The following is a 13,073-nucleotide window of genomic DNA, read 5'->3' on the forward strand; positions in this document are numbered from 1 at the left end:
AGTTATTTATGAAAGAAATTGGTAATGATCTCCAAGTGATTCTCAGATGACCTTGTGTCAGACAGTGAAAATCATCTGCCTCAGCCACAAGTACATAAAAACAATGACAGTTTGAAGACATATTCAGATTTTGGGACGCTGTTTTCTTCCTTCCCACTGCCAGCCCAGTCCTGCACAGGCTCTACGTTTCATTTCTTGAGGTGGGGGGGAGGTCATTCACTTTTAACCTGGGCTCTCACTTATTTGCTCCCATTCTCTGGGGCAGTTGGGCTCACTGCCTGTGATGGGGCGGGGTGGGGGGGTGGGGGGGGAGCGAGCTCAAACCCTAAAGGAGATGCTGCTGTTCAGTGCTCTCTGCTCCCATGGCATGCAGCACAAACCAGGCACCCACAAGAGACTCCCACTGACCCGACTGGCTGCTGCTTTGATAACGTGGTCAGATAAATCAGCCAGTTCTTTCACTGCCTCAGCTACTCATCGCGCCTCCCGTGGACCACAATGCATGATACATCAGGGCATCTGATACATCATGGCGCCTGGGGGTGGGTCACCCATTCCCTTGAGGAGGCCGACCCAACTTGCTAGCAGCGAAAGGCATTGCATCGCCACAAAGAAAGATCTGTTTGCCCCAGAACGCAGCTGAAGTGTCCAAAGAGCTTGGCCAAGAGAACAGCTCCAAAGATTTGCTCTGGCTGGAAGGTGTCCCTTCTGCCTCAGTTTCTCAAAACAAGAACGGACAGAGAACGTGACCCCAGATGAAATACTGCCCACACGGTGCCAGTATCACAGTGTCTCAAGTCTTGAACTTATATTTGCATTTCGTATCAGGGAATGGAGTCCTGCTCAGTTAATGGCAGGCATGACCCAAAAGACCAAAGAATTCACTGCTATGGAATTAGTACAATTTGCTTTTAAGTGGCACACGTGAGATCCAAAAGGGTGAAGGGGCACGCACGTCTCAGGTGGTCAACACCTGGGACCACATAAAACTCTGAGCTGACCCATTAAGGGATTAAAGATTTTTCATCTCTTGGGGTTTCTGGAAGTTGTGGTGGGAGAACACCTCCCGGGGAGCTGGGAAAGGCCTCTGTCGGCCCGGACCCCTGCAGGGACCGCAGGAGGGGACCTGGAGCAGGACCCCAGCGTTCACTTCCAGGTTCAAGGGAGAGGAGAGAGTTCAGGCAGACATCCAGGCGGAGAGAGCCCAGGGCGAAATTCTAAGTGGAAAAGTTCTGAGTCCATTCTCGGAGTTGGAAGAACACTAAAAGAAGGAGAGGCCACAAGGGGGGAGGAAAAAGGGAAACAGCTCCCGCCCGAGGGCCGACTGCCTATCCAGCAGCGGCAAGGCTGTTCCCGGGCTCCCAGGACCATTTGTTCCATTACACAATCTCCTGAAGCCATTTAGAGAGAGCTCAAACAACTGCCTGTACCAACACGACACATGGCTTCCCATCCCGACTCTTTGCTAATCCAGACGCTCCAACCATCTTTCTTTAAGATGCCATATGGTTGGCAGAAGCCTGTAGATCTAGCAGCACATCTGCTTGTAAGTTTCTCCTTCCCCTCCATCCCCCTAACAAAAGAGGGATCGGGAGACAGACCGCGCGGGGCACGCAGGCGTACCTCTGCCCATATATAGTTCTTTCTTTTGAAGCCTGCTAACTAAACAGAACTGTTAAAGGGATGATCGGGAATTATTCGGGGCTCGCTCATTTTTAACTCGACAACATGGCGATTTATTTGCCTGTCGTGATTCAGAACAAGATTAGAAAAACAAAGGGTGGCTGGTCTCCTTTTCCCAAGAGCTTGATTACTTGAAAACCACTTCAAAGCTCTCCCTCTGGGAATCCTTGGGAGGCTTTCTGGCCGCGGGAGAGGGACGGCACCCTTGCCTGAAGCTATTTCTCCTCTTCTTTTTGGTCAAGGAAGACCGACAATCTGAGAAATCAGCAGATACCCAGAGCCTGCTTTGTTAGCAAGCACGGCGCGGCTGTATGCTAATGAGCCGGCACTGACACACTGCTTTTCCGTATGATGAGCAAAGATTGTTGACGCTGTTGAAATCCTGGCTCTCCTGGCCTGTGAGCCCACGGGCTGCCTCCTTGGAATCCGGCCCCCAGAAAGACAGGCTGCAAAAAAAATAATACATTCGACTCTCCTGATGACTGAAATCTGGCCATTTGTAACTTAGAGCGGTGGGGGACGGGGGAGGGGAGCGGGACTGGGAAAGTATTCTAAAATATTTTATCAGGCCAGGAATCAGAAAGACTAACTTTTAGACAAACTAAAAGTTAAACCTGGCAGACACATGTGAGTGATCGAGGCCAGGGCGCTCGGCTTCAGGAGCAAAAATCTGCAGAGTGGGGGTGAGGGGCAGTTGGTCTAGCCTCTGTAACATAGGGACAGCTGGGATATTCCCTCCGGACTGGTGCAGAGAGCCCTCTTGCAGATGGGACACCCCCACTGGTGGCACCACTCAGTCACAGGTGAAAAGCCGTTTCTGATCTTGTAAATTTGTTTGATCCATGTGTTGGTTGACCACGCATGGTTTTCCAAGTCCGTGCAAATGAGGGATGGTAAAAAAAGCAAACCGAATATTCCATTGTTGCAAAAGTAGACCCTTTTTTTTTCTTTCAGAAGTCAAAGAAGGGTGGAAAAGGATGCCGTGTTAAGTGCTGAGGACGTTAAATGAAATATCCCTTTATCTGCTTGGAAACTCTAAGTAGTCAGGCACTATTATTTTGATTTAATAGATTGTGGAGACTGAGGCTTAGAAAGGGTTAGCAAAAAAAAAAAAAGCAAAACTTCAGCAAACCTGCAGTGAGGAATTGCTGAACCCCAGGGAGCCTGGGTGGCTCACTTGATTAGGCATCTGACTTTGGCTCAGGCCATGATCTCATGGTTCGTAGGTTCAAGCCCTGTGTGGGGCTCTGTGCTGACAGCTCGGGGCCTGCTTCAGATTCTGCATCTCTCTCTCTCTCTGTCCCTCCCCCACTAGTGCTCTGTCTCTCTGTCTCTCACTCTCTCTCAAAAATAAATAAACATTAAAAAATTAAAAAAAAAAAAGTAACTGCCAAAGCCATGCAGATCTCATGAAGTCCAGTAGGCTCCAGGTGTTCTGCACAGACACGTCCCCTCAGGATATGCCCGGGTTCCAGGCTGCGCACCTGAGCAGACCACTGTCAGCTGGTGAGCAATAAACTAGTTCAAATTAGTATGCTGACGGGGGCACCAAACTGTAAATTCCATTTACTTGTAATCTACAATGTGAATGAAAATTCATGTAACTGAAATGCAAAAACATGAGGAGTGACTAAGAAAGCATTGAATATTATAATGAAAGTATCAGAACTTAGCCATTCAAAAAGTATGCCCTTCAAATTATTCCCCTTGGGGATGTGGGGATAGCACGTGTTTTCCAACCACAAGGCCACTGCCTAGATCTTGCCGACAGGTTCCTCCTTTCTGAAACTTCCTCCATAGCCTCGGGCTTCATGGGTGGATACACACGTAAGTCTGTGAGTGTGTGTTCAATGCATTTTGTCAAATTCATACATTTGTCCCCCCTAGGGGAAAGCGCGAATGCAGTCACCCACTACCACAAATTGTGCAGTCAAGTTTCCCACATTTGGGGAAATCGCAGGGGTCAACACATCCGGAGTGCAATGGATAAGCCTCGCCCTGGGAAAACCACCTTCGCTGATCGTGGTATCTCCTTTGCCAGGTAAGTATAAAAATCATATGTTTTAATATAAAATACATGCAGTGCAGGTTATACTACTCAATGATTACACAGACTAGATGCTGGGAGCCTGATTCTATTCTCAACAGGAACAATAACCTATTATTAACAATTGCTTTGTTACCATTGAGATGCAGCTATGTAGAATGACGACTTTGAATTAAAAGAAAAAAATCTACGTTGAAATCTGAGCATGGTCCCAGGCAAATTCTTCTAAGCCTGTTTCATTTCCAATATAAAATGATTCTACTACCTCCCAGGACTACTTGGAGAGTTAGAGACAGCACGTAAAATGCCTGGCCCTTAGAGATCCTCACTAAGTGAAAGTACAATCATCATCGTCATTATTATTTTTAATAAAGTGTTTCAGGGGCGCCTGGGGGGCTCAGTCAGGTGAGTGTCTGACCCTTGATTTCGGCTCAGGTCATGATCTCACAGTCGTGGGATGGAGCCCGGTGTCAGGATTCTCTGCTTGGGGTTCTCTCTCTCTCCCCCTCTCTTTTTGCCCCTGCCCTGCTCATGCTGGCTTTCTCTCTCTCAAAACAAATAAATAAACATTAAAAAAGTACTTCAGAGCATATGCACAGTGCTTTCACATACACGAGCGCACCTAACTCTGAAAACGGCCCCGAATATACGAAGTGCTGCTTCTTTCAAATGAACGAGGCAATTAAGATTCCATAATAACATAACTAAAGCAATAAACAGTATGAGGTATTATTATTATTATTATTAATTGAGAGTCTTCTATGTGCAGTGACTGTGCTAAGTGTTTTTCCAGTTATTTGTAAGTCATTATTAGCAACCTTTTCAAGAAGGTATTATGGCTACTATTGTGATCCTCATTTTATGGACAAGAAAGTGAGGCCCAGAGATGCCCCTGATATCTTGCCTTATTCACATAGTAAGTGGAGAGCTAGAACACAATCCCGGGTCTGTCATCTAAACCCACGATCCCCAGGGCAGCTATAAAATAGCTAAGACAGGACTGAAAGCCAGATTTCTCTGTTTAAGATCTGGTGCTCCTTTGTCCATACCACATTGTCCTTGGGTGGAACTTAACTAAAAGCTACTGGACATTTGACAAGACAGTCTCCTAGCAAAACAAAACAAAACAAAAAACAACTTTGTCCTCACCGAATTTCCATGTATGCTAGTAAATTCTATAGGGTCCGTGGTTCAAGTATCATGTGTGTTTATGTGCACTTGCACAGAGCCTGAACGCTGGGTGCCCCCTCCAGCGCAGTGAAAAATTAGAGCAGTTTTCCTTAGAGCATTTGAATGCATCACACACACAAACACACACCATCAGAGCTGTCATTATATATTTGGAATCCAACATCACCGAAGTTGTCAGAAATTTCTTATCAAGACAATAGTCTTTCAATAAAAGTTAACTGTCAATAGAAGGCTTCTGAATCAAAATGATCTGCTGGGGATGCTAGAACATTTGGAGGCTGCTGATCAGATGCTGGCATGGAGCAAAGGGAGGTTTGGTGCACATATGTGCCCAAGCAGACAGCTCCCCCCCACACACAAAGCCCCGAGGTGTCCCCGAGACTCTCCTCTGGCTTCTGGGCCAGTGGGGTCTGGGGGCTGTAATCTGGGGTGGGTTTTTGTCCGGCCTCTGCTCTCTCCCTCCTCGCATCCCCCTCGCCTGATTGGACCTGGACTGATTTCCAAAATCACTGGATCCCCCAGCTTCCTAATTTCACCGCTGACTCCAACTCAGTTCAAAACAGAATAGGATTTTAACCAAGCAACCAAGCAAACAAACAAATACCTTTTCTATCACTTCAGTGCTTCCAAATTCATTAATCTTTGGTCACATTTCCAGTCAACAGTCAAAAGCAGTTTCCAGGAGGGTCTGAGCTTAATAGACTGTGAACGGAGATGTGTTACTTGGGAAGTTAGCGCTGTATAAGCACCAAGTGCCCCCACGCTTTCAAACTTAAAGGAGATGAGTCTCAAAGGCCTCTCTAGAGTATTCTGGAATGCATCGTTATGAGGCGGCACTTCTGATCTGTCAGGGGTGGAGACCTGAATATTAACCGTCCGTCCCCCTGACAGTACTCCCCAGAGGCCGATATTGTGAACGTTCTGTCCTTCATTAATTGCAAGGGCTGCAGTAGTCCTGGGTTATAGCACGAGAACAAAAACCCTGTTTCATTCTAACTTCACTAAAGGTGGAGGGAAGACCTATTTAATGTTCACGAGCTCTGATTACAAGTTGTACATGTTGCTCCCTGTGCTGAGCGCTGTGGCAATGCACATAGCTAACGTTTATTGAGTCCTTGCTGTGTGCCAGGCACTGCTCTGAACATTTGTGTAATAATTCGTGCAATCCTCTTAACCCCATGAGATACGTAACACAACTGTCATAATTTTATGGATGGAGATGTTTAGGCCCACGTTAAGTAGCTCGTCCCAAATCACACAGCACAGAAGAGGGCAGAGCAGGTATTTGAAGCCGTGCCATCTGGGTTCAGAAGGCACGTTCTTAACTACCCTTCCCTATGATGACTCTCAGAGACACTAAGTAGGAAAGGGTCTGATTCTCAGCCTATCAGCCATGGGAGTTTGGTGATATTTAGCCTCTCTCTAACCAGATGACTTCAAAGTAAAATGTAATTTTTACCATACATGTCCCACCTGTCCATCTCACAAGATTGTTAGGAAACTTTATTTTATATTCGTGTTCTCACTCCCATGATTCTCTGCTTTCTTTCTCCCGTGTGCAAAGGTCTAGTGTAGGCCCATTGGGCGTGACCTCTTTGAGGGGATGGCCAGTATCTAATATATTTCAGTAGCCCCTGTGGCCAGACCTCACAGCTAGCTATGACTATCTTCATCACAGCCTCAGAAATTGCCTCTTTGGGTGCTAATTAGGGGCCCCAAAACGAACAACCAAAGACCTTTGGCTTTGCCAACTGAAGAAGGGGGCATAGATTTGTATAGATTTGTGCATTTGGTGTTTAAATGGCTTTTCCAAATGGTCTCAGACGAAATGAAAAGGCACTGAAATCAGCCAGCCCCAGTAAGATATACAGGGACAGTCTGACCAGAAATAAGCTAGGGAAAAACAAGTAGTAGCTTCTCTTCTGGAAGCCCCTGAGGTCAGCTTTGTCATCAGCCCACAGTGCTCAGGGATATTAAAAACACTGCCACAATGGAGTGAACACAGCTAACGTGATAGAAAGGAGACAAGATTGGATATAAAACAGAAATACTGCCTTTCCAGAGAGAGAAAATTGTTAATACAAATGAACAGCTGTTTGGGAAGAAAACATTATTTCTCCAAACCCAGACAAAGCTCTATTTATTACATTTCAGAGACACTTAAATTATAGTGTCTGAAAGCTATCCTATCATGGGTTTATCTGTGACACCTAAATTATCCAAAAATCTGAGAGGTTAAGCCAAAATAAAGGCTTTCCTGTGAGAAAGACTTCTAGAGAGAAAGTTCCTCTTTTCCTCAAAGGAGCAGGTGAATAAATTCACTGTGTAGCATAACCAAATGAATACTAAATTCCAGCACTAAACTTTCTGGAAATGCAATGGAATATTAAATGCAAAATTCATTCCAAGATGTTAATGTATGCTATTTAAAAATCTAAATGCATAGTTCACTATTCCCATTGGTCTGTTTATATTCTTGTGTTCACATGGGTTCTCGACTGGATCCAGCTCTGGGTCTGCCCCAGGTGCTCCCCAGAAGTCCTGGAATGTTCTCTGTGCTTGCTGTGCTGGGCCAGTCCTGTTATGGGAGGTGCTGGAAATGGCATCAGCCCTGACCCTTCCAGAGGAGACCAGGGCTCACCAACACCTTTCTCACTGACTAACATGTGTCTGGCTGCCTTGAGGCATTTCTGGAAAGTAGACTGTCACACTCTGATTAAAAAAAAAAAAAAAAAAAAAAATTGGGGCACCTGGGTGGTTCAGTTGGTTAGGCAACTGACTTCGGCTCAGGTCATGATCTCGCGGTTTGTTGAGTTCGAGCCCCGCATCAGGCTCTGTGCTGACAGCTCAGAGCCTGGAGCCTGCTTCGGATTCTGTGTCTCCCCCTCTCTCTACCCCTCCCCTGCTCACGCTCTGTGTCTCTCTGTCTGTCAATAATAAATAAACATTAAAAAAAAAAAGTAAAAAAAAAATTGCCACTAAGGGGAAAAAATGAAGAAAATCCTATTTGGCAGGGTCTAGGGAAAGTTACACAACAGACCAAGTGACCAGGTTAGGGGGCACTGTCAAGGTCAAGGGTAGGCTTGCCTCAGTCCTTTCTGCTCATCCCTCCAGTCAATTCAAGTACAGCACAGGCTTCAGGCTAGATGGGAAACACAACAAAAGCAACACCATAAAGAAGGAAACTAAAATCCATAATCCTGTGATGCTACCTTACCACGGGGTGACCTGAACTTGAATGCCCTGGGGCCACCCAGGAGTCTCTATCACCCTACACAAGACGCGTGCTTCCCTCCTCTCGTTAGCACTTGGTACCGTTCTACCTTTACTTCCGACACACCTCGTGGGGTGCAGTGCGGCATAGTAAGTTAGTGAAGACTTGAGAGTTTCCTAGTGAAAGGTGTTATGGTGTTATGTAAATACACAGTATTATTTTGTCTTTATTCCAGCATTACTGGTTTGAAATAGTTCAGTGTGTGTAAATATGTTTAATAATGTGTATTAATTAGATTTTTTTTTTTTTTTTTTGGAATTCCCTGGCATCTCAGTTAACTAAGTGGTAGCAGGCTTACTGGTGCAGGGAACTGTTAAGGACAGTCTCTGACAACTATCCATTGGTCTGTCCCGTTCAGATCAAATTCTAGCTAGGTGAATCCACTCAGTGTGTGTAGTCATTTACTTGAGCACAAGACGAAATCGCTAGGTTGTGACCCCCTCGTGAAAATAAAGAGCCAGATGCAAATGTTAAAATTCACAACATGCGACCAACCCATCCCAGAGAATGGGAGGAACTGGGCAAGCTCCCTGTAAGCAGTTAGTATGATGGAAAAGCCTAAGCGTGCAATGTTTGGAAAAAAAAAAAAATTCTTTTAAGTACCAGTACCACATGCTTTATACTGAAGTGTCTAAAAATAAATACTACTCTGAAGATCAAGTGTCAATCAGGGCCGGGTTAACCCTTGATAGCCACTTCCGTTCCCCTCTAGGAATAGCACTTTCTCTGACCTTGTCAGCAATGTAGGGTCAAGAGGATCTGACCGTGGCAAACCAACTTTCTTTACAGGGTTCTGAATAAAGGGTTATTTCCAGCCTTCTCTCTAGACAAGAGCCATCTACACCTGCTGGCGCTCATAGGAACACTGAGAGTTCAGATTGATTACATGGACAGGTATTTCCCGGAGACGTTGCTTTTTAAATATCCTGTGTGGGCATGTGCCCATGTGGCAGAATGGTCTTGTTTTCTTTCCCATCACAGATGGCCGAGAGTCCTTCCCATGAGAATGGAGTCAAAAGCATAGGCTTCAGAATTATCATAAAGATGGGGAGAAGGTGTCAATGAATTACTGAAAAACTCACAGAACTCATCATATGCTGAGTTAAATGAGTAATGTTACCCTAGAGAACATTTTGTGTTATGTGTATTATTTTCTCCCTCCCAAGATAAAAATCTGCACAGAGACCTGCACTGTGATTGGATTGTGCCATACAGGCATCATAAGAAGTCCTTGAGTCAGTACGGTCTTGAGCTGGACAGCCAAACACTCCAGGCTAGCTGACTGAGCCACCAGGAAGAACAAGACATAGAACCATGTCTTGACATTGGGAATACAAGGGAGGTCAGACAGAAGTCATGTGCTGCTTCTCATGTTGGGTTTTAAGTCTAAACCGATCTTCCAAAGTGTGGAATCCAAAGAATATTATTAGAAAGAGTGCCTTTTTTTACTTTCTACATATACCCAGCTCTCCTTCAGAGTCAAGAATCACCTTCTACAAAGCCCTATCTGATCTCCTCCTATATGTTCCTTCTCCCATGTTCCACATCATCGCTCTGATCACAGTGCATCAGAACTGTCTACAGGAAGAAAGGTCAGCCCTTTGTGAGCAGGGGATGGTTCTCACGGGCAGCCACAATGTCTGGCGCAGGACCTGACATAGGCAGGTATTGAAGGAAAGAAGGATTTTTTTTTAAGTGTTTATTTATTTTTGAGAGAGAGAGACAGAGAGACAAAGTGTAAGTGGTGGGGGAGGGGAAGAGAGAGAGGGAGGCACAGAACCCGAAGCAGGCTCTGGGCTCCGAGCCATCAGCACAGAGCCCGATGCGGGACTCGAACTCACAAACTGTGAGATCGTGACCTGAGCCAAAGTGGAACGCTCATCCAACTGAGCCACCCAGGCGCCCCAAGGAAAATAGGATTTGTAATAACAGCATCACAGACCATGCTTATAAAGCACCGACTGGCCTGAAATCAGATGGCATCACAGTCACATCACCCTTTTTATAGAGATGGCTTTCAAGGAACCACTGGCAAAAGCTTCCATCTCCACCTTCAGCTGGAGTAGAGAATTAGTTACATTTGTGGAGGTCATATTGCTTTTGCTTCTGAAGAATATGGACTTCTTTTTTTTTTTTTTTTTTTTTTTTTTTTTTGCTAAAAGAAAGCTAGATAAAAAAGAGGGCAATGCCTTGGTGTAGAGAAGGCCTTGGGGACTTTCTAGGAAAACAATTTCACTGGCAGCAGCTGGAGATGCAGCATATGATCTTGCTAAAGCTGTTTAAGTACCATACACGCTGTTGATGCTGGTGTTTTCCAGTGACTGAGAGGCAGGGACTTCAATGCAATGTGAAGAAAATACCACAACATTCACCTGTCCCGGCAAGTATTTACCAAACACCTACAACGTACTCCCTACCGGCTTCTGGGAAATGGTGGAGAACAAGACAGAGAAGATGTCACTCCCAGGGGGTTGCATGTAGTTGTCGACGGGATCCCTATCTGGGGAAATTTCGCAAAGACGCTTCTGGGAAAGTGCTGGGAGAGGAACCTCAGTGGTGGAGGGGAGGCAAGTTAAATCTCTGCTCGAGGACTCACTCATGATGGCATCATCGTGACCCGATTCGGTAAGCTTTGTTTAAACAGACTTCCAACTACATTTTATGAGCTCTGGCCACGGTGGCTACCCAAGTAGATTAGATACTGGCCCCGCCCCTCAGCACCTCCAGAAAGACCTTGGCACATGGGTAAGGAAAGCAGTAGATCGGTGTGCAAGGGGAGGGTCCAGGTGCAGGTGAGCGGTCTTAGAATTCAGAAAGAGGACTTCATTGAAAAAACCTCTCCATTGACTCTAAAGCAACGTGAGTTACTGATGAACCAACAAGATACGACAGTACACTCATCTGTACCAATAACCCTGAAAGAGAGTAATACGGAAATAAAATGTACTGCCTGACTGGTAACAAAGGTTTCGATGCAATCCATTTCACAACACAGCAGAATGCTAATGTAGTTCAAATCTGACTGGATGTGCCAAGAAAGAAAAAATGTTTCCCATCGATGCAAATTTTTTGGAGACTAAGAAAATGGACTTCTAGAGCCTCTCAAGGACTCTGCTAGTCATGCCACAGACAGTTTGAAGGAACTGCTGACTCCTGAGACCACGCTGCGGGATTAAAACAAAGACCGCAGAGTTGCCGCCTTCCCCAAGCAGCATTCATGGGATCGCGAGGCGGGGACACCTTTCAGAGCAGGGAACAGGCAGAGCTGGGAACAGGCAGGCTGACCCAGTGCACTTTCTTTTTGATCAACCTTATATTTGACTGTATTTTAGTAAATTATCCATGTAGTTGTATTTTGACAGCTCTCTTTACAGCAGTAAAACAAAATGTGTGCATCGCAAATGGCAAAGATTCAAATTTCAGCTATGTTTATCCAAAATAGCACTGAACTGCTTCTGTACTTATGCTATACTGCCTACAGCTTTACGGAAGGGAAGACAGATGGGATGAATTTAGCAGGGAAACAGCTGTGGCTTGAAGAAGAGACAAGCAAAAGTTTTGCTATCAGGCTTCATTATGTATCAAGGTACCAGTAAAATGTGTATCCGTAAGGCAGCCAAAAAAGTGTTTTTCATTTGACTAGTGATAATTACCCTTTCTCAACAGCTGACAATGTTCTAAGTGGCATTAAATAGGTAGAATAATTAAGCAATAAGATACAACAGGCAGCGCCTTGCTGGGAACTGTGGTTCCCCTCAGGTGAGCTTGGAAGGCCGAGGCTAAGGGGTCAATGACTTCAACTGCCTGAGAGATACAGCAGGAAGTTGCTGGGCGGACCGCACACCAATAGGAAACAGGAGGGAAACTCCCCAGGGAGGCTGGAAACTGGGAGCTTATCTGTGACGGTGACATCTTGGAAAGAAAGTGACCCCCGAACTTCTGCCCCCGACTCAACAATGGATGTGTGCCCTTCACCCCCCACTGGACATGCTTGTGGAAATGGAGGGAGGGATGGTCCTCCTCGGAATCCTCTTTTGTCTGTGTTCAGATGTTCAGTTAGATGTTTCTCAAGACTGGGCTGCGTCAACCTTGAGACAAGAGGAAATTTCCGGGCTTTACAATGACGACCACATTGCTAGTTAAGTGTGCTCGGATATACCGTTCCTGACACCGTACCGATCCCACTCTCAGCTGTAGCCTCGGGGAAAACTGACCAACGTCTACTGCGAATCCTAGAGACCCTCCTATGCAGATGAGGGCTCACTGCACAAACTTGGTGTTTGCAATAAGAAAGCATGCACTTTGTGGGAAAAAAAATTGTACCTCTTTATGATTGCATTAAGTAGAGCCCTCTATATTGGGTGACCGACAAAGAAAAAATATATATACGTTTATATATTGATGTTTAGCTATTTTTGAGAGAGACAGAGACAGAGCATGAGCAGGGGAGGGGCAGAGAGACAGGGAGACACAGAATCTGACGTGGGCCTCGAACCCGCTGACTGCTAGATCATGACCTGAGCCGAAGTCGGACACTTAACCGACTGAGACACCCAGGCGCCCCTAAATAGATTTTTTAATAAATCTAACCTGTGCCACACATGGATAACACCCTTGTGCTCCACCCAGATCTATAACGTTAATACTGCCATGGTAACAGAAAGGAGAAACACAGAAACGGCCTGAAAAAGGAACAAACACACTGTGACGTGTATGCACTAAGCCCGGCTGTGACAGTGCTATCTGGTGGCACAAAGTTTACCTCACTGCCACTGAGTGGTAATGAATGGAAAGCATGAACATGGTCAAAAGCATGTGAGAACAGATTAGAAACTTACTACCTTCCTCAGTTTTCACCATCACTTTCTATTTGCGCTC

At 45.6% G+C, this 13,073-nt stretch overlaps 1 protein-coding gene and 1 non-coding gene across 9 annotated transcripts in view; both read right to left on the bottom strand.

Moving 5' to 3' along the window:
• The window catches only part of SDCCAG8 (SHH signaling and ciliogenesis regulator SDCCAG8), a 245,777-nt gene that overhangs the window by 25,785 nt on the left and 206,919 nt on the right, over positions 1-13,073 (bottom strand). The window contains exon 17 of one of the 8 annotated variants that reach the window (XM_078440947.2): positions 1,725-2,129. The exons of the other annotated variants lie outside the window; for them this stretch is intronic. Coding sequence (XP_078297073.2) covers positions 1,973-2,129 — 157 coding nt within the window. The 3' untranslated portion in view covers positions 1,725-1,972. Of the gene's footprint in view, positions 1-1,724; positions 2,130-13,073 lie in introns of those variants that run through there. 8 annotated transcript variants of the gene reach the window in all.
• Positions 3,568-3,732, bottom strand: LOC132686989 (U1 spliceosomal RNA). The gene has a single exon (XR_009613939.1). It is a non-coding gene; the product is annotated as a U1 spliceosomal RNA (small nuclear RNA).

The sequence above is a fragment of the Panthera onca genome, chromosome F1, assembly GCF_046562875.1.
Source record: "Panthera onca isolate mPanOnc1 chromosome F1, mPanOnc1 haplotype 2, whole genome shotgun sequence".
Lineage (NCBI taxonomy): Eukaryota > Metazoa > Chordata > Mammalia > Carnivora > Felidae > Panthera > Panthera onca.